General features: G+C 37.9%; 2 protein-coding genes across 6 annotated transcripts in view; one reads left to right on the forward strand and one right to left on the reverse strand.

The window, feature by feature from the left end:
* Positions 1–5,156, forward strand: part of LOC110834563 (galectin-8) — a 13,641-nt gene extending 8,485 nt beyond the window's left edge. For all 4 annotated transcript variants that reach the window (XM_087358520.1, XM_087358516.1, XM_022073851.2 and 1 more), the window contains 3 exons: positions 319–528; positions 2,414–2,502; positions 3,560–5,156. In XM_087358520.1, coding sequence (XP_087214646.1) covers positions 319–528; positions 2,414–2,502; positions 3,560–3,887 — 627 coding nt within the window. In that variant the 3' untranslated portion in view covers positions 3,888–5,156. The remainder of the gene's footprint in view (positions 1–318; positions 529–2,413; positions 2,503–3,559) is intronic.
* MED17 (mediator complex subunit 17) lies at positions 3,393–20,903 on the reverse strand. Of its 2 annotated transcripts, none has more exons than XM_087358360.1 (10): positions 20,131–20,903; positions 18,244–18,429; positions 17,523–17,658; positions 16,087–16,267; positions 14,385–14,579; positions 13,051–13,256; positions 11,924–12,186; positions 10,696–11,005; positions 9,182–9,330; positions 3,393–7,340 (listed from the first exon to the last, which is right to left on the reverse strand). In XM_087358360.1, the coding sequence occupies exons 2-10, from the start codon at positions 18,417–18,419 to the stop codon at positions 7,127–7,129; spliced, it is 1,830 nt and encodes a 609-aa protein (XP_087214486.1). In that variant the 5' UTR covers positions 18,420–18,429; positions 20,131–20,903; the 3' UTR covers positions 3,393–7,126. The 2 variants fall into 2 exon arrangements, with proteins under 2 accessions (XP_087214486.1, XP_021929539.2); XM_022073847.2 differs by lacking the exon at positions 20,131–20,903 and adding an exon at positions 18,852–18,977.
* Position 20,904: the final 1 nt, after the last annotated feature.

Consider the following 20,904-nt stretch of genomic DNA (forward strand, 5'->3'; position numbering starts at 1 on the left):
ACATCTTATAACCGTATCCCGAGCCAGTTTATTCCAGTTCATGTAGTCACAACATACTTAAGATCTAGTTTAATGTTATCCTACCATTTATATCTGGGTCTCTGGTGTGATCGCTCCCCTTCAAGGTTTTCTATCGTATGCATTTCTTACTCCTTGCATTCGTGCTACATGCTATACACTTTATAATCCTGAATTATTTAATAAAATTAGGTATGGCAGATTGTAATATTTGTAAAATCTCTTATATATGTAATTTTATTTTCTCTGTTGCTTCATGCTTAAAAGCATTATTTATTGAGACAAATCATTATATTGTAGGTGGCAGTGAATAATTATCATTTCTGTTCTTACGATTATCGAACTTTGCGGATGAGAATCCAGACAGTACAGATCCACGGAGATGTCATTGTGAATTCACTTGACTATCACATGACTAATATTTATCCTGAAATACGACCACGCATGCAAGACCCAGCTGTTATTATTTCACATACCATGCCACTCTCCAACAGCATCAAGGATAATGTGGTAAGTGCCTGCCATGTCACTTCTTGTCTTAGATAACAATGGAATGCCATAGTCTGGTGGTTAGTGCTCGTTTGTTTTCTGGGAGTAAGTCTTCTGTGGTTTGCTCAAATCCTTACTGGCAACCTGTGACATTAAAATTTAAAAAAATAAAATTTTTGAAACAAGGCTTAGGTCTGAGGTTCTCACAGTGATGAGTATGAAGATGGTTGTCATCTGGGAGGTCGTACCATGTAGTTTGGTTAATACTGATTTACATTTCAAATGAGCATACTGCCTCCATCATCATATCATCCAGATGATGAAGGCAGTAACCTCCTCTGAAACATTGGTCATTATCTACAGACTAGATATCCGTCTTCTGGGTTATTGCGCTGTGTAGTCTGGTCGATGTTTACCAACGTTTCAGAGGTCATACTGCCTCCATCATCAGAGTATGAAGATTTCTGTCTTCTGGGTTGTTGCGCTATGTAGTCTGGTCGATGTTTACCAACGTTTCAGAGGTCATACTGCCTCCATCATCAGAGTATGAAGATTTCTGTCTTCTGAGTTGTTGTGCCGTGTAGTCTGGTCGATGTTTACCAACGTTTCAGAGGTCATACTCATCGCCCTGATGACGGAGGCAGTATGACCTCTGAAACGTTGGTTAACATCGACCAGACTACACAGCGCAATAACCCAGAAGACGGATATCTTCATACTCACCGCTGTGAGAACCTCAAGTCTTACATCTACATACTATATGGTGCAGCATCCCAGAAGCCAGCCATCTCCACCCTCTGGCAGTATGAATATACGGAATTCTAATGGACTGAGCTTTATACATTTTTAGCACTATAATTATTAATCAACACTTGAAACAGTTAACAGAAGACAATACCTGATCATCAACACTAAGTTGTCGCACACTTAAAGTATAAAATTCAGTATTTGCCTAGTGTACACTTTAAACATGAATGACTTGTTATTTCATTGAAGGTTTTCCTTTTGGAAGAGTAAATTATTTCACTAAATGGTAAAGTTGCGTCATATTGTGATATAATAAATATATATTATTTAAATCTTGTCCGTCTAATCACAATAAATTCTTATTAAATATTAAAATATTACAATAATTAACATTTAAATAATATATATTTCACTAAAGGTTAGTTTCTAAGATGAATAAACTGACTGTCATATAACCAGAAGTTATGTTCCTGCTATGCCGTGATGCCAATTATCTCATTTGAAGCTACATCGTAACCTCTTCAGTTGGAACAGTACTATAAAATAAATTAGGAATCAGTCAAGTATTAGTTATATAAGTTGCCTTCAGTTTGTTTAAACTTTGAATGAACCGTTCTGTATTTTACTTTTATCGTTCAATCTGCGTCTCTGACAAGTTTGTATGAAGTATATAAACTTTTTATGTCTGCATTATTTATATATCTCAGGGTATAACTTAATAGGGGCACGGCCCGCCACGCCCCCACCCCCGATCACGGAGGCCATCAGCTGAAGTGATCTCCCCCCATGCTGCAGAGGCCTTCAGCCGAAACGGCCCCTCCCTCTCTGGGTTCAAACCCCGGAGATCCAACCAACCAAATTCCTTTGGACAACTTGCCTGACGGGATAACCTCCCATCAGCAGCAACAGATACCAGTTTGAATGGTCGAGGCTCCAGCCACGGCGTAACCCTGTTAGCGTCAGCAAAATTTCCGTTTTTTATATTAAGACCGTTTACCATTTCCAGCAATGCGCCTTGTGCACAGGAATGGTTTCACCTAGGTAGGGACGATGCTTGCGCTTACGCAGGACTCCGCCCTCAGTTAGCTTTTTGGTTGGTTGGTTGGTTGATTATTTATATATCTAGGCTTATGAAACTCATTTAATTTTATGTCAACAGGTTTTACCAGTTTTGGGTAATTTACCAATGGGACTGCTTATAGGTCAAGAGCTAGAGATAGTTGGACGGATAAAGCTCTTGCCTCATTCGTAAGTTGAAAGTATTTTTTTTAATTACTTATGTAACTGATTCTCTTCTACGTAATTGCCTAGAGATGCTGCAAAGAGCTTGCCAAATCTCAGTCTTCTGACCATGTTATTGTCTCATTCAGTCCTATTCCTACTCAGCATTTTCTGAATATCCTTTTCTTAGTCTGGGTCTTCTTTGTTGTCTTGTCTCCAATACTTGGTCACAATATCTTTCATTCTTAATGCCTTATGTATGTTACAACCATCTTATTTATAAATAATTTATTTTAGTGGTTTACATCTAAAATAATTCTTCCTGATTACTAATTTCATAGTTATCTTTCAGTTGTTTAAATATCACATTTATATTGATTGTAATTGTGGTTATGTTCAGCTTTTAATTTCCATGAATCACAATTACATGTTGTTATTTCAATATAAGTTGGACAACAGACTGACACCTTCACTTCTACGCTAAATTCATTTTTGTCAACAAAACTGCAGTCAGTTTTTCTAACGTTCTCTATTATTATGGAACACTAAGGCCCGTCTAGAGCATGCAATTGCAGCTTCTTTCACGATACCTTAATCCCATTTATACAACAAGTATATTTCTTTAAAATCCATTCTAATATTTTCACATTTATATATAACTCGTGCTTCTGAGAGATTGTTTTCTCTGAACGTTTCCAGTAAAAATTCTTATGTAATCTGTGCTTTTTCCATACACGCTGCACATGACATCCACCCCAAGATTTCTCAAAAAATGGCTCATAATGCAGACAGTGTCTATATGACACAAAGTACAGTCATCAGAATCTACAGAAGTTATGGAAAACTTTGTTTTGTATTAATTATATTTAATATAATTGATGCAAAATTTAATTTAGGTTTATGCAATGAAATACATATTTCTACTGTCGATTTTATTTATTTATTTACAATAAATATACATTAAGATCAAAATTAAGATGAGTGACAATTGGAAAATCACAAAGAAAACATTTGAAAACTGTTCGAATTCCAAACAATAAAAAAAATACTGATAAATTCATGTTTCCATGTCCATTTGTTTCAGTTTCTTTGTGAACATACAAGATGCCATGCATATGTGGCCCCATCCGGACATCATGCTGCATATTAACCCTCGCTTCTACACGAGTGCTGAGTGTGGGGTTATAATGAACTCCTGGTCCAAGGGTAAATGGGGCACTGAACAGAAATTCCCCCTCCTTTTCAGACCTGGTCGACCATTTTCGATAAAAATTCTGTGCAGACGGGATGAATATTCAGTTACAGTGGACGGTGTTCAACTGGGTACTTATCGTTACCTTTCTTCACTTCATACAGTAAATACAATGTACATTCAAGGAGATGTGTTCATTAAGGAGATTACTGTGAACTAACAGAAGTTTTGGAAGAACAATGCATCTATCTGATATCACATAAAGTTTCTGTGATGCCATAAAAATGCAGACATACAATACCATAATGTGTATTACGTTACCAGTCAAAGTTTGATGATAAATGTGGAGTAAAAACGAAATTGGTGCAGGTGGTACAGTAAAGTTGTTTCCATGCTGTTTTGGAAAATGCCCATTGTTTCAAGGTGGTTTCTTAAGATACATTTATTTTGTGGACGATGGCTGAGTCTTGTGGCATGATTTGCTGACAACAAACATGTCAGTTGTCTCAATATTCAATAACAATCTGATCCTGTATCATGACATGTGGGGGGACATACCTGAAAATCCTGCCAATCACTGCATGAAAATTTTTAGACATGAAATAAACCCATGTACTAAGAAATGCAACATATAAACATTTAGTGCATAATGACAACTCGTTGCATATTTAAAATGTAAGCAAAGGTCCGGTGTAGTGGTTTTTAACCTCTTCCAGCTATGACTCTTACCCCACTATCTTCACACACTGAAATTCTTTATGGCACTTTTCACCATTAAACTTATTGCATGGGAACAGAGGATTTGAACCCCTACACTAAAGGACTGCCACCCAGACTTTCTCCACGATTTTACTATTTACTGGTATGCTACTGCGATGCATGACCAGCCTTAATCAGTAAAAGTTATGCAGCATTATTGTGGGTTGTGATGTGATGTTGAGAACGACAGTAAGCTTCTACAGATTAGTTTCTATGACAGCACAAGAAAAAAAAAACAATGCAAATGTCAGCTGTCAAAAGGGAATGTATGTAAGCCTCCTCCTCTGTCCTTGATCCTTAACGGGGCGTGGTGGCGCTTCATACGTTGGAATCGTCCGACCATGAAGCGCTCTCTTGGGAATATAATCAGAAAGTGTCCAATGATGGAGTAACAACACAGTTTTTATATAAAACATATTTTGAAATGGGTCCAAGATATAGACTCTGTATCTATGTAAATGTATATTAGACTGTTTTGTTTTTTGTTATACTGAGTCACTAATAATTTATTTTAGCAGCTACACGTTATGTGTTCTGTTCAAGTCTCCCAAATGTAAGCCACTATATTTTCATGTTCATGTTCCATTATAATTGAAATTCCACACAGAAGTTCACCAACTGTTGAATCTACTACTTATAGAAAGTGATTCCCAAACTTCACAAACACATTTTATATTGTAGTATCATGGCGTGGAATTATTCAGAGAAAATACATTTGTATATTATGGAAGTACTGTAGTATATTTTTCTTCACCAAACCATATATAATAATAATCCGTGGCGTAACAGCCCTCTGAGAGCCAAAGCCGACTAGCTGGCTGCTGGCCTCACGTTCACGTGCCTAAGCAGAGGTGAACGATCATCCAACCAGATATAGAGTGATGTGCGGTCAGCACAACGAACCCGCAGCCATTGCTAGTTTTCATGACCAGATTATGCTACCCATTGTAGCTCCCCAATTTCCTCACGATGCTGGGTTGGCACCGGTCGAAAATCTCATGAGAAATGTCTTTCCCTGAGACTCGAACCAGCGCGCATTCCGCATCACCGGTCTGAAGCATGATGCCTAAGACCGCGCGGCTATGGCGAGGGACCACCAAACCATATCCCCTTGGAAAATAATATCAAGTTCAAGTTTATTTGGTTGAGTTCTTCATTCAGTGAGCAGTGGTCATCTAGCACCGGGTTTTTGCGGCCTCAGTCCTTAAATAGCTGCCTCCATTAACTCTACTTACTTACTATGCATTTTCCTTATTATTACTGTACCTTCCCTACCAATTTAAATTCTTTTAACTAAACAATTCAGTGGTGAATATTCAATCCAACACAATCTAAAATATTTCTGAAATTTGGTGGCATTTAAAGTTCACTTATAAAAGTTCCACTTCAACAAAAAAATCAGCAGTGATACAGCCCAGGTATTGTTGTTAATATTATAGAACCACAAACCAAATGCAACAAGAAAAAATTAAATATTAAAAGGTCTAATTGTGAGCTTTGATTGCTCAATCAGTAAAAATAATGGGTTATAAATTGGATAGAAGCTGTAGAATTCTTTCCTTACTGCAATGTTTAAACAGCTCTAGGGACCACTGAACCTCCGGTTCGATACGGGGGACTCTTTCACTTGGGGAAAGCACTTGAAGCAAGACAAGGTTAAATATACATACAGCTTTACCTCCATTCCCCTGTACCTCTTCACAGCTTGTGCTCAGACCCAGTGTTACAGATCTAATCAGATGATAAGGTGTCAGTCCCACCTTATTTCAAGACAAATTCTTTTAAACTTCCAGTTAACATACATATGGAGAGCATTTTCAGTTTATAACATTTAGTTTCTACAACCTACAATGTGTGGACTTCAACTCTTTAAATATCAACATGAATACATACATGGGCTGTGGATGATCCTCATACTGTAATGCCCAAATAGTACATTTACTTGTAATGTCTATTCTAGGGACAATCTACGTTTCTGTCCTTTAATTCTCTGTACGTAGATGTGGTGTACAAACTAATACTATCAGTTTATTTCTGTCATTACACTACGAAAACAAGTGTTCTAGTATTCTGAAACACTGAAGGGGTCCTAATCTTATGGCATATTTGGATTTAAAGATGTTTCACAGCTTAATAATGTCTGAGGGTGAAAAATAATAATTTTATTCAAATTAACTGTTATCATATGGGAATATGTGATTTAAACACACGTACTATGGGGCTGTCAGTCAGATTTTAACTCCTGGGTTACCCAGTCTAGCAGCATGCTAGTGCGACACATGGCCAGTTTTAGTAATGGTGATGACTGGAGCTAATACTTCAAATGGTACTCACATATACTCCAGTTTTTAAATCAATCTGGTATGAGGACTACCTATGAGTTGTTATTCTAGTAAAATGCTATTTTCCTAAAAAAAAGTGGCTGGAAGCAAAAGGTGAGATCTGAACACTTTGATGTGTTCTTCTGGAACAGCAAATGAAGTTTTATGTTTTTAACTCCAAACGATTCATACCAAAAGACTCCTGAACTTATTCACATATAAATATATATGATCACATAACGGTGTTATAACCACAGTAGTTACGTAATCAAACTCCTGTGACCAAAGTTTTCAGATATATACAGATCATATCTTTAAATCTCCGTGCAACACCTGCTATTCGCCTGGTACCACACAAATTTGTGCCTTGCAAATGAGCTCACTGTGAACTTGTCAAGCTTGACATCAAGAGTTCCATCTTGTTAAGAAAATTCTTTCCCTCCATTTTGTCCCATCGAACTTCCTTGAAACTCCCGCCAAGATTTTCCCATTTCCGCTCTTTGACCAGCTGACCTGGAAAGAAGTCCTTACGTGGTGACTGTGCAATGGCAACTTGGACGCCAGTTTGTGGCTCGCAACGCACTGCAATAATTCTGCAATACAACAGCACAAAAGACTGAGAATAAAACGTAGAGGAGAATACTTGAATCTAGTGAAAGAAAATTGGAGAAAATTACACAGTGAGGATCCACATAATTTCTACTCTTCTCTTAATGCTAAGACTGACTAAATCAAGGAGGATAATATGTGAGTGACATACTATGTCCATTGAGAAAATTACACAAATAGTCAAATGGCCTTAGAACAAGGTCCAATCCCAGGCTTTTGTTAACAAAGTTCCAGTCGCCACAAAAACAGGTAATTTCACCTGAAGATTAACTATCAAAGCCAGTTAACAACACAAATGTTACGAACAGCCATGCTTAATATCAAACTTAGGCAAACAAAAATAATGCCTCCCCCCCGACCCTCAAAAGGAAACATAAAAATTTCAGAATAAGACGATTACCAGCCCATCAGAATCCATGTAAAGCTGTAGTTCCCCTATGTCAACCATCACCCTCATCAACTTTCTATTATCTGAAGTAACATAGTCCAACTCACTGGCACACCAGTTTAAAAAATTAACTTCTTAATCGTCACCAAGGCAGGCAGATAGGAAGAGGAAGGTTGAACAGATCACATGCCACAAAAGTAACATATTATGAACACAGAAATTTGACAGATAAGAGTGAAGGTCATTGTTAATGCAATCAAAACAGGAAAGTTAACCTCTAAAGTCCTGAGGTAACATTATGTACCACCTGATTTAATAATCAGTACAGCTGCATTTTGAAATTTAATGGCTTAATATAGCTCTCACTGCAAACAGTGATTACGTCCGTAAACAGCATTAAGCAATGAATCTTTATAATCGTAATGGGTCGTGTTTTCTTCGATGTATGAGCTGAATTTATAAATATTATTCAGACAACCTTCAATTCCAAAGAATTAATATTAATACAGTACAGTTATCTTCTGCAACTGCCTCAAACAAGGCAGGCAAAATAGTTTTTAAATGGATTCCTGCAAAAAGGTAAGCATGTTGTAGAGCTAGGAAAAGATGGGTAAATTGTGTAGAACAATGGAAGCAAGAGGCCTTGTAAATGAATACTGGGAAGAGAGGACATGAGATTCCTCTGAGCTGTAAAGGTAAAGTAAGTAAAGTAAAGTTTGTCCCACTATACGCCATGTAGGCACTTGGGGGAGAGGGGGTATAGCTCCTCTCTTCCTTGACCTCGGCACTAGATGGGGGTGAGTGGTCAGCATCACGCCCCGGCCGGCTTTACCCCCGGGAAAGGACCCCGGTACCCATTGTAGAGGAGGCTGGGTGGGCCCCAGAGCCGGTCTGGACGCAGAGGCTAGAGGAAAAATCCTCTGCCCCCGTCGGGGATCGAACCCCGGCCGTCCAGCCCGTAGCTAGTCACTATACTGACTGAGCTATCCCGGCTCATGAGCTGTAAAGGTACTTGAATATATATACAAGATACATGAAACTATAAATAATGATGACTGTTTTTGTTATTCAGTTATACGTCTTCAACTGCAAAGGTTACACAGACCCAAACAGTACATTTACTGTAAAGAGAAATGATGAAGTAGAAATAAAAGACAGGACACAGTCAATGCCTTTCTTATATTATTCCATCATTTACCTGGAGGAACCATGAAATATCATGAAAATCCTCACTCAGGATATCCAATCTCAGAGTCGAGATTCAAACCTGGACCCCTGAATACAAAGCAAGAATGATAACCACTGAACTGTGATGTTCAGAATTATGATGCTGACAAAATAATAACTGCATGAAAAGCCACGAGTAGAATGCAAACCCACAATTTCAGGAATAAATATAAATAAAACAATCATGCCACCACACTCTGTGGGACTCACCGGTCACCTATCGGAGAAGCCAGAATACAGCTGCTGGCATTGCCCAGTGGCTCCACAGCCCCAAGCCCAAGATGTGTGCTGTTCGCTAGGTACTGCCAACCCATGCACTTGGCTAGTCCCTGCACTGCAGTAATCTGATGTTGGTAAATCTGAAAACCCATATCCATCCACTAATAAGGAAACTGCACAAAGTTCAAAACAAGATATAGTAACTACTTTCTTGGTACAATGAAATATGAAGAATCACAACATCCATTTTTGTTTGGCTTTATCGTGTTTAATGAATTTTGATTTCTACTATCTATTCTTTTACGTCCCATGGATGGATGGTGTGGTGATGTCTTTTTATTCCGGGACTTTCACTTTTTTACTTTGTCCGGAGATAGGGATTAGCTCTATCTAGTGGGCCCAACTGTGTAGGAGCCTGAAGACGGAGATAGAGTCCCATCTCCGAAACGTCGTTTTACGTTTTATATTTACTAGACGATGGATAATATCCAAGAAAGGTCCGGAGATAGGGATTAGCTCTATCTAGTGGGCCCAACTGTGTAGGAGCCTAAAGACGGAGATAGAGTCCCATCTCCGAAACGTCGTTTTACGTTTTATATTTACTAGACGATGGATAATATCCAAGGAAATTTTTATTCAATTGACTCTTCACCATCGTCAAGAAGTTTTAGATTTGATATCCATAATCAATATTCCCTAATATTCACAAATTCTCAATCCATGAATCAGTATTATTTAAATTTAATATTATTGTCCACCCTCCTTGCTGTCATGTTCCGATACGTTTTCATAACCTTCCTCAGTTCTACGAGAAGAGTATAAACCCTGAAGTTTCTGTTATGTTTACAAAATTTTGAACCTCTCAAAAAGTAACTATTTGCAATACCAAGGAAATGGTAGGATTCTAGCAAGGTTCCACTAATATGGCTGCCCACTTTCCACAGGAGAGATCAGAGATGAGTGGTAGGTATAAAAATATTTTAACATAATATACTGTTAAGTGTATTGTCTTAAGAGGCTTTTTGCTTTAAATTGTATTTCTGGATTCTGGACACTATTAAGATGGATCTTAGGGAACGAGTTTGTGTGGATAAACGTAGAAAGAAATGGCTCAAGTGTCCAAAGGCCAATTCCGGTATTAGCAAAGTTAAACCACTGGGTTTTACTATCGTAGCATTAGTTGACAATACAAGGTGAAGAGAGAAAACTGTGAAGCTTCTTATTATGTAATTCTCTAACTAGGAGATTGAAATCCACATTCGTTTTAAGAAGAAACAGATCAAATTGTAGTTTTATGGGTTTACAAGTGACATTAAGACAAAAGCATTCTGAACTGAATAAAAACAGACATTTCCTGAGTTTAATTTGTACTTTATTCTGACATTAATTTAATTTTTATTAATGAAAGTTTTACTATGTACTGATTTAAAATTAATCCAAACAAGAAGACGCATACTGAATTGATTTTCCACACATTATCTTGTTAATATAGCAAGCTGTCTGACCTGACAAAAGACGAGGTCTCGTAGCTCCTGTGGTTCGTATGACATGTGCATAACTCGTCCATCCCGGCACACACATTTCAGGGCCTTCTCCCCAACATGCACAACCAATGGTGTCCTATAGACTGAGTCATAGCCATGTGTCATGATATTGATTTTCACACAAGACTGTGTGGGAGAGTTGAGTGCATTCCAATGCGATACAATCAGTGGGTCCTTCACCTCCTTTGCAATTGTATCCAACACGTATTCTGTGCGGAGACGCATAAAGAAATGTTGGGCCTGTTGAATTATCTGTTCCAAAAGTGTCTGGCTGCAACATAAGATATAACAAAAGTTAATCATTTAATGTTCACTGATTTAAGATTCTCTGTCACTAAAGAATTAATTTCAATGCCCCCGACTTAATAATCACAATACCACATTTTTTTTTCCATTTCAGGTGCCTTTTTCAGTTTATTGTTCCCAAAGTAACCTTAAATTAGGATTTCACAATATACTGAACAGTCTATGGGACAGAAATCACTTTTACACATTACCAATGTTGTGAAACATTTTTAAAGTGCATTCGCAACCCTGCAGAGTGCCTATTGATAACGTTACATTCATCTGAATGCATGCAGATTTTCTTACAATTTAATATCAGGGAGTTTTAAAGAAAACTGCTAAGCAATTCAGTTTTAATTTAGATCAAGCAATTTTAACAACTGCTTCATATGACAGCATTTTCTTGATGTAATACATTTTTTTTACTTTAACAGTTTTAACCAATTGATCTTTGTAATGATGCTATTTTTTTTTTAAATTTTATTTAAGAATTCTGATTGCCATAACAGTGCCAGACCATTATATATTCAGATGTAGGTACCAGCTCATCCACCTCACCTGTTTATAAAAGAACATGAAATGTTCATGTTCACAAAATTAAAATCTAAAGGAAATTCCAAACATGACTAACTCGTTCATTCCACATCAATCTCTTTAAACATGTTGGATCTAATCATTCGGTAATGCTACACAAACATTATATGAAAAATAATGTAAGGCATTTAGACTAACACATGATCAATACCTAACTCTGCTTCAGCTAGTATGCACACACACTTGTATTTGATAACATTAATTTCAGATTGTTACCCTTTCAGATTTTCTTGTAATAGAATAAATAACAGAAAACCAGACATCTTCTTACAACATTTTTAAATAAAACACAAATCTTACATATAAATACCTCTTAGTCATCTCCAGTAGCTCATATCTGTCAGCTGCCATTGGTCCTGCCAAGCACCGTTTCTTGCTCGGGCCTAGTGGCCCTGAAGAGGGGTGAGGAAACGGGTGATGTGTGTTCTTATGATGTACCTCACGCAGAAGTTGATGCAATGAGTGTTCCAAAACATGATCATGTTCAGATTTCTGTGGAGGTGTCAGGTTTGGTTTCTTGTCAGTGCCTGTACTATGACATAAGCCGATGATCAGTTGGATTCCAGGCAGCACCTGCAATAAGATACCTTAATGACTTGCATGTCAGGTATCACTGACGAGCTTAAAAATCTGTACTGCTCCCCCAGTATTGTGAGGGTGATTAAGTCGAGAAGAATGAGATGGGCGGGACATGTAGCGCGCATGGATGGGACAAGAGGTGTGCACCGGGTACTGGTTGGGAAACCTGAAGGGAAGAGACCGCTGGGGAGACCTAGACGTAGATGGGAGGATAATCTCAGGCGGGATCTATGGGAGATAGGAGTTGAAGGAGACTGGATTTTGTTGGCCCAGGACAGGGTCCGGTGGAGGGCTTTGGTTAATTCGGTGATGAACCTTCGGGTTCGGTAAGCCATCTGGTTGGTTGGATCCACTATTTGGGAAGCCTGAGGGGAAGAGACCTCTGGGGAGACCTAGACGTAGATGGGAGGATAATCTCAGGCGGGATCTATGGGAGATAGGAGCTGAAGGAGAATGGATTTTGTTGGCCCAGGACAGGGTCCGGTGGAGGGCTTTGGTTAATTCGGTGATGAACCTTCGGGTTCGGTAAGCCATCTAGTTAGTTAGTTATGTCAGGTATCACAGATACTCCAACTGTGTTCTACAGAACCAAGTGTTTACTAGGACTGGAACTGAAGCTGAAATAAATTCCATTATTTCAATTGAAATTGTCTTTGATATACAAAACAATAAATCTTTTAGATTCTAAATGATTCTGACAGACAGCTTTCAGAAAAACAGACATGAGTCTGCAGTAAATGAAAATGAAGACTCTATGTGAACAAACACTAAGATGAAAGTCTATATAAATGAAAGTAATGTGCAATATAATCACAAAGAATGCACATGAAAATCCTGGGTACTGATCCTGCTACTTACTGTTGCCATGATCTGGTTGCCAACTACCATATGTGGGATAGGCGCCTGCAGTTGAACAGCTTCTTTTGCCAGCTGGTTAAACAGTTCCTTGCAGAACAGAACATTCTGTGCTGCCTCCAATTTCTGCTGCCAGTGCACGTCAGGGTTAGTGCTAGTTGGACCCGAACCCAGTAGGTTTATAGTTGCGCTGCACAGATCTTCCTGGTCTACACACACCATTCACACTTATCACTGTGCTTATCTGTTGCTTAATTTTATTTAACTGGTTATTTTAGAATGCTTTATCAACTTCTGGGATATGTTACAAAGATGATGAAAAAGGAGGTTTTAGCATTTCTTAAGAAATTATCCCGGATACACCAAAGAAAAGCCACAAAAAATCTATCCGGATTGCAAGTACACAGTGATGCTTCAAACCAGGCATCTTCTAAATAATAATCAGACATACTGTCAGTGTGTCAACACACTCAGTAAATTTACATATTATTTTAAAAGTAACTTACTATCTATATGATAAAATACATTCCTGTAGCAATTCACAGTTACAATTCAGTGGTAAACCAGAAGATTTACCACCAAAACCATTATAAAAACCCACAGCTACACCGCACCTTCAGCCAGCTGAATCCAATTTACATAAAACCCATTTCTCTCAAGAGTGAGAGAAACAACAGGTAGAATAATAATACAGAAAACAAAATGTTAAAACATACACAAATGGCTAAAACTACTAATTTATGAGGTGCGATCAGAAAGTTTCCAGACTGCGCGTATAAAAAAGATTTCCAGGGATGCTTCCAGGCTTGGCAGTGGAGCTGGGATCGTTGTGTTCACTCCCAGGGGAACTACTTCAAGGGTGATGGATGAATTTAATACCTGAGATAAGTGTACGGGTTTTTATAGGCGCAGTCTTGAAACTTTCCGATCGCACCTCGTATTGTATGCAAGACTTAGAAACATCAGAAGAAAGGGGACTGGTATGGACAGTTATGAAATATGAGAACACAAAATCTATGAAAATGAAAAGTGTCCCAGTGTAAGAAATCAAAGATGGTGAAGAATTAGGAGAAAAGGAAAAAAAGATAAATTGAAGGAAAAGATAACAAAAAACTCTTCAATTTGTATCGAAACATGTCGTTCAAAAATAAAAGCACCGAATAATGTAATGTCGTACTACGATAGAGGAGCGCCATAAATATAACATAATATAATTTATACTGTAAATGTTATAATATTTTAACAACATTATTTTAAATAAGTTTGTGTATAGACTGTGAAAAATAAATATATGTATAAAAAATTCTTCTAAAATATACTGGAGAGCTGACACCAACCTTTCTGACAGAGCACTTCAATATATGCAACACCCTGCAGCTCACTGGGTACAGTCACTCGCAGTGCAGAACTTGACTTTGGAGGTACTACACCTGCACCAGCTCCAGGTGATGGGGGAGGACTTCCAGTGGTTTGACATTCTTCTTCAGCTTTTGTCACTTCAAACATCCCTGTCTGTGCGTACTTGGAACCAGCTACAACATTATTACATGACACTCGGTGTAATAAAATAACAAATTGGATGAAGATATCCGTCTTCTGGGTTATTGCGCTGTGTAGTCTGGTCGATGTTAACCAACGTTTCAGAGGTCATACTGCCTCCGTCATCAGGGCGATGATCGCCCTGATGACGGAGGCAGTATGACCTCTGAAACGTTGGTAAACATCGACCAGACTACACAGCGCAACAACCCAGAAGACAGAAATCTTCATACTCATCGCCCTGATGATGGAGACAGTATGACCTCTGAAACGTTGGTTAACATCGACCAGACTACACAGCGCAATAACCCAGAAGACGGATATCTTCATACTCATCGCCCTGATGATGGAGGCAGTATGACCTCTGAAACGTTGGTAAACATCGACCAGACTACACAGCGCAACAACCCAGAAGACAGAAATCTTCATACTCATCGCCCTGATGATGGAGGCAGTATGACCTCTGAAACGTTGGTTAACATCGACCAGACTACACAGCGCAATAACCCAGAAGACGGATATCTTCATACTCATCGCCCTGATGATGGAGGCAGTATGACCTCTGAAACGTTGGTAAACATCGACCAGACTACACAGCGCAACAACCCAGAAGACAGAAATCTTCATACTCATCGCCCTGATGATGGAGACAGTATGACCTCTGAAACGTTGGTAAACATCGACCAGACTACACAGCGCAACAACCCAGAAGACAGAAATCTTCATACTCATCGCCCTGATGATGGAGACAGTATGACCTCTGAAACGTTGGTAAACATCGACCAGACTACACAGCGCAACAACCCAGAAGACAGAAATCTTCATACTCATCGCCCTGATGACGGAGGCAGTATGACCTCTGAAACGTTGGTAAACATCGACCAGACTACACAGCGCAACAACCCAGAAGACAGAAATCTTCATACTCATCGCCCTGATGATGGAGACAGTATGACCTCTGAAACGTTGGTTAACATCGACCAGACTACACAGCGCAACAACCCAGAAGACAGAAATCTTCATACTCATCGCCCTGATGATGGAGACAGTATGACCTCTGAAACGTTGGTTAACATCGACCAGACTACACAGCGCAATAACCCAGAAGACGGATATCTTCATACTCACCGCTGTGAGAACCTCAAGTCTTACAACAAATTGGATATTACTTTTTACTGTATTTAAATAAATGCATTCTTTATCAAAGATAATGTAAAATAAAATTAACAATTCATGTTATGCAATGCACACACATCTTTTTTAAAGATAAACTGTTTTTTAAGATAAGTTACAAAGTAGGACAAGATCAACATAGACTTAAATCCATCCCAAAAACTTTTAATATAGATACCATCTTCCTACATAACAAATTATATTATGAAAACCCATTAAGTGAAATGAAAGACAGACAGATATGACCTCCCATTCTGTGTTTCCTTTATAAAGATTATAAAACTATGAAACAATTCAACAGCATTCTGTGATTGAAGGAAACCATACCTGTCCTGTAACTCAGATCACCGATGATTGAATTAGAAACTTTCTTGAGCCTCCAGTTCTGACGCAGACGAAGCAGCTCGATGTGGAAATCAGGTGTGGTTCGATTGCGTGCCAATTCATTCTGTGAGGCTCGCAGTCTCTCTGCTCCTGCCAAAAGAACGGCAGCTGCACCTGCCAAGGCCTAAAATCATTTATGTACAAGAGCTGTATGATATCTAGATTATGCCTTATTAAGTAGAAAAATTATTCAATGTAACATGTAAAATGTTTATCTAGTGCAAAAGACTTTTAGTTTCTGTGTCTCTTGTCTTCCTCCCACAGTCAAATATAAGCCATATTAGTCTGTCTGACCATCAATTTCAAACTGTCAAGATATGCAGATCACAAGAACAAACAAACAAACTACAAATCCAATGTGCTTTCATGTGGTCTTCCAGAATTTTATCAACATCAATATTAGACATCATAATAATTATTTACCTCAATTTGTCCTCCAGCTAAACTGCCAAACCTAACAGACAAGCATTCTAGACCTTGTACACAGATTTTTTTTAAAATGTTCTTAAGGTGGCGACTGACTTGTAACATTTGCCTGTAATGTAACGTGTTACAAATCGAGCATTACACAAGTGAAGACAGCGAACGGAGCAGCTCGATGCGAGCCGCTCACGCTCGCGGGCGCTCCATCGTGTTGTCGGTTTTTTCGCGAATCCCTTTGAGTGTTACGTTACAAGTCAGTCAGTCAGTCGAGCAGAGTCGTAAGGAGCATTCACGAGTTCTTTAGATAACAGTAGCGTATTAAATGGAACAAAGATAACACAACCTCTACGTCCAACATATTGAATGAAATGAATGGAGCACACATGAGCACAGTCGAGCCGAGCGTTCAAAACGAGCATTCGATACGCCACACCAGTTGTGGTGTAATGTAACATGCTCGCCGCGAATGTTACATTACAGGCAAATGTTACAAGTCAGTCGCCACCTTTAGGTTCCACAACCAAATACTAGAAATATAGAAAATTTCCTTCACCTTTCCCTCCTTTCCATTATCTTTCTCATTTGGGATACCACCTTATAACAGAGCATGATCACTTCCCCTCACCTGCTGTATTCATTATTCACAATTATTCTACCATGTAATTTCATGTCACATGAACTCAACAACTGAAACAGCCTCATTAAATAATACACAACAAACAGTGTCAAACATAAACAAACAATTACCATTTTGATGATGTTGCTCTTCTGTGGAATTGTGAAACATTTCAACATTTCAGAGAAATACACTGTCTCAATCTTCAGAGCGAAGGAGACAGGGCCAACTGAGAGAGCGTTTCTCAAAATTGTTGGTATCTACCTAGTTACAACCCAGAAGACTAAAACACTGGCATCTTCACTGCCATGAAAACTTCATATCTCATATAATTAATTACCTTTTTGCGTGCATACACCTGAACCATTGGTTTGGTCTCCAAAGCCTCCTGAGGAACTTGATCTAACACAATGTATCGTTTCTCTTTTGCAATTGCAAGAACATCTGCGAGAACACACACCTCTGTCAGTGCATTTCTGTTGAGAAACACAGTCATATAAAGTGACTATTTTGTGGTTGTTTAAAAGGTCTAAAAAATATATCATTTAAAATTAATCCTTTCAGAAATGCTTCCTGTTTCAGGAACATGAAAATTAGGCAAATGTGGTGAAGACACAATGCTAGAAAAGAAAAATTTGTAACTTTATTCACAACAACAGAATTCTAATACTGTTTGAATTCATGAAACTACAACTTAAAATGGGCCAAGACCCCTGCTCCAACATCCAACCAACCCACTAAAAGTAATCATCCTTTCATTTCTAAATGACACTGCATAACCTTTGCAGATGAACCAGTGTAATTAAAGAAACTGTAAAATTACTAATGCTATTCTAGATTAATAATTTATGGTACTAGACCTAAAGCATTGATGTGTTCCATGCAGTGTTAGGTTATCACTTTAACGTGAATATTCAAAAATAAATAATGTATGCAGCAAGTTATTAACACAGTTTATTTGCAGCACACATACAAAATTCAGGACTAAAATAGACTTCAATCTGTTTACTTCTGCCTATTTTTATTTACTGTTGCTCATGAAAATAGCTTGTTTAATTTACCTTAGCTTATTCCTAACAGAGTCCCATGGCCACAGAGATGACTGGAATGTAGCAGCTTCCTTTGTTGTTGAATCATCATCAGTCTTGTCTTGATCTCCAGTTTCCTTTATTATGTCTTCTGTACTTGCTTTACTGAAATCTATCTTTTGGGCAAGTTTAGCAAGACTCTCTGACATTGACAACGGTCTGAAATATTAAAAAAAACACTAAAATATTCTGCAATAAAAGCATCAAAAGTAATTAAACAGTATCATCAGCATCATTACTGTAATCAATTTAACTGTACGGCTTTAAATGGAAAAGCTGATGAAAAATACTTGAAATCGATGAAGTTACAGCAAGAGCAAATTTTATTTCACAAGAAGCAGAAAACAGAATTTAAACAGATACTACTAAACCAGGAGAATGAGTTTTGTGCCAGGTTAGGATGACGTAGATCTCATACATTTATTTACGCTGCCAGTAGCTGGAGAGAACACAACTTATGAAAATGCATTCTTAACCTCTGCACCAAATATAAATCAATTCAAAAATTCTAGCCATGGTAGCCTTTTACCCTTTCAGATAAAGAAAGATATAGAACAACAAAATTAGTATCTATTACTTACGACTGATAAATTTCTTGTCCATCGTAAGTAATTTCTTGAATCTGATTTTCAATTGGAGCTTCAACAGATATATTCACTGAATACGCCATGTTAGATTAAGAAGAAACACACAGACATGGAGTAATACTACAGAAGGGAGTACAGTACACCAAAGACGATTTTTTTTTATTTTTTGTTATACAACATTACTAAATTCTAAGTCTTAATACCGCTTTGTGGAAAACATGCACCGAAACTGCGGTTCTAGTATCTAACCAAAGATTAAAATCCCATGATGCAATTGAGCATGATATTCTGCCCACGTGTATTCAAAAACTAGAAACTGTTGGACGAATATTCGTTATTTTCTTATGTATGTTATGCCATCGCAGACTACTCCAAACTCTTGATTTCTAAATTCCTACAACTGTTACCATCAACATGACGAATGCTCAAGGTCGTGAGGCAGGACGATAGTAACACCATTACAAATATCCTCATCACCAGCATATCACTAGCCTAACCTAACCTCATGGTTAGACAGCAAATTTGCCATTGACTAAATAAATAATACTTTATTGTGAACTCCACACATTCTGTAAACTGGCACAAGAAGTCAAGGTCTGCCTCATGATCCAGGCCTTACTGTTAGAGAAAGAGCACAATAGGATAGATATGGCTCAGAACATGTTGAATGCAATGGCAATAATAATTCCTGACCCTATTCATAACCAAACCCTGGCCACCACTTTCCTGGAATTATAAGTCTCCTTATTGTGAATCAGCTACCTTGACATAAATCACATATATTACTGCTAAAACAACCTCTTCAGTTGACCATTATGCACATTTTATTTAAATACTTTTCATAAGACAAACTTGCCAAACTTTTGTAACCAACTACTGTGCTTGGCTAAAAGAAGAGCAGTAATTTGCTGGGAAATAGAATGAACAGAATTGCTTAAAAATTGAACATAATCCATAATAGCTAACACAGAAATTTTTACTTTGTGAACAATATTACTAGAAATATCTTGCATTTCTTGGTGTGAAAGTAATGTTTAAAATTTTGTAGTATAATAAAATTTAATTAGTTAATACTGATAATTTCAGTGCTGAATACCCTTAGGAATTCTTGGACATCTTGTAATCATATCATTACACAAATTTCAGAACTACCATACATTTTAAGAATATGAAATCCATTGGATAAGGCGACTGAGTCACTATTTCACAGAATTGAAAGAATGATACAAATATTAACAGTAATGTTAAATAGATATTTATTCTATGTTCGTACCTAGACTGCCATCCCCATTGCTACACAACACACACAACCACCACTTTCATCCTACAGACTGATATAAATTATGTGAAAATAAATTGTCATATTAATCATACATAAAATACATGTTACACCATAAATACATAACAGTATCTAGAAAATACTGACAATGTCTGCTTCTTCAGGTACAAGAAACAGTACTCTCTGGTGTCCTTTTGTTGAAGCCATTACCAGACCTAATGATAACAGACAATAGATTGTCTCAATGTTCAGGTAAAAGGAAAGCACCTGTGACACAGGTTTTGGAGATAAGGTTGTGTCTCCATTATTAGGTATGAAGAAAGGGTACCTACTAAGAACTGTTACAGCTATTCTTGATCACTAGGCTCACTGATACAAAAGCATGTCATCATCTTTAGGAAAAAAGGAAGGACTCCATTAAATCTGGCTATTCCTTATAACTGCAATAATACATACCTCAGTTCAGTAAATTTCATTTCTGATTACAGACTGCATGATCAGGGTTCAATCCCTGGGAGGAGAAAAGGATTTTTCTTCTACCCTCTGCATCTAGACCAACTCTGGGTCCCACCCACCTTCCTAACAAATGGTACTCAAAGTCCTTTCCCAAGGAAGAAAGTGTAACCGAGGCATGATGCTGACCACCTGCCCTCCCCACATCTAGTGCCAAGGTCAAAAATGAGTATGAGCTGTACCTCCTCTCACTTCAGTGCCTCCATGGTGTATAGTGGTTCAGCTTTACTTTTAATGGTACATATCACAGGTGGA

This window comes from Zootermopsis nevadensis, unplaced genomic scaffold (genome assembly GCF_977971745.1).
Source record: "Zootermopsis nevadensis isolate Lab colony 2312 unplaced genomic scaffold, Znev_1.0 Znev_ptg000003l, whole genome shotgun sequence".
NCBI lineage: Eukaryota > Metazoa > Arthropoda > Insecta > Blattodea > Termopsidae > Zootermopsis > Zootermopsis nevadensis.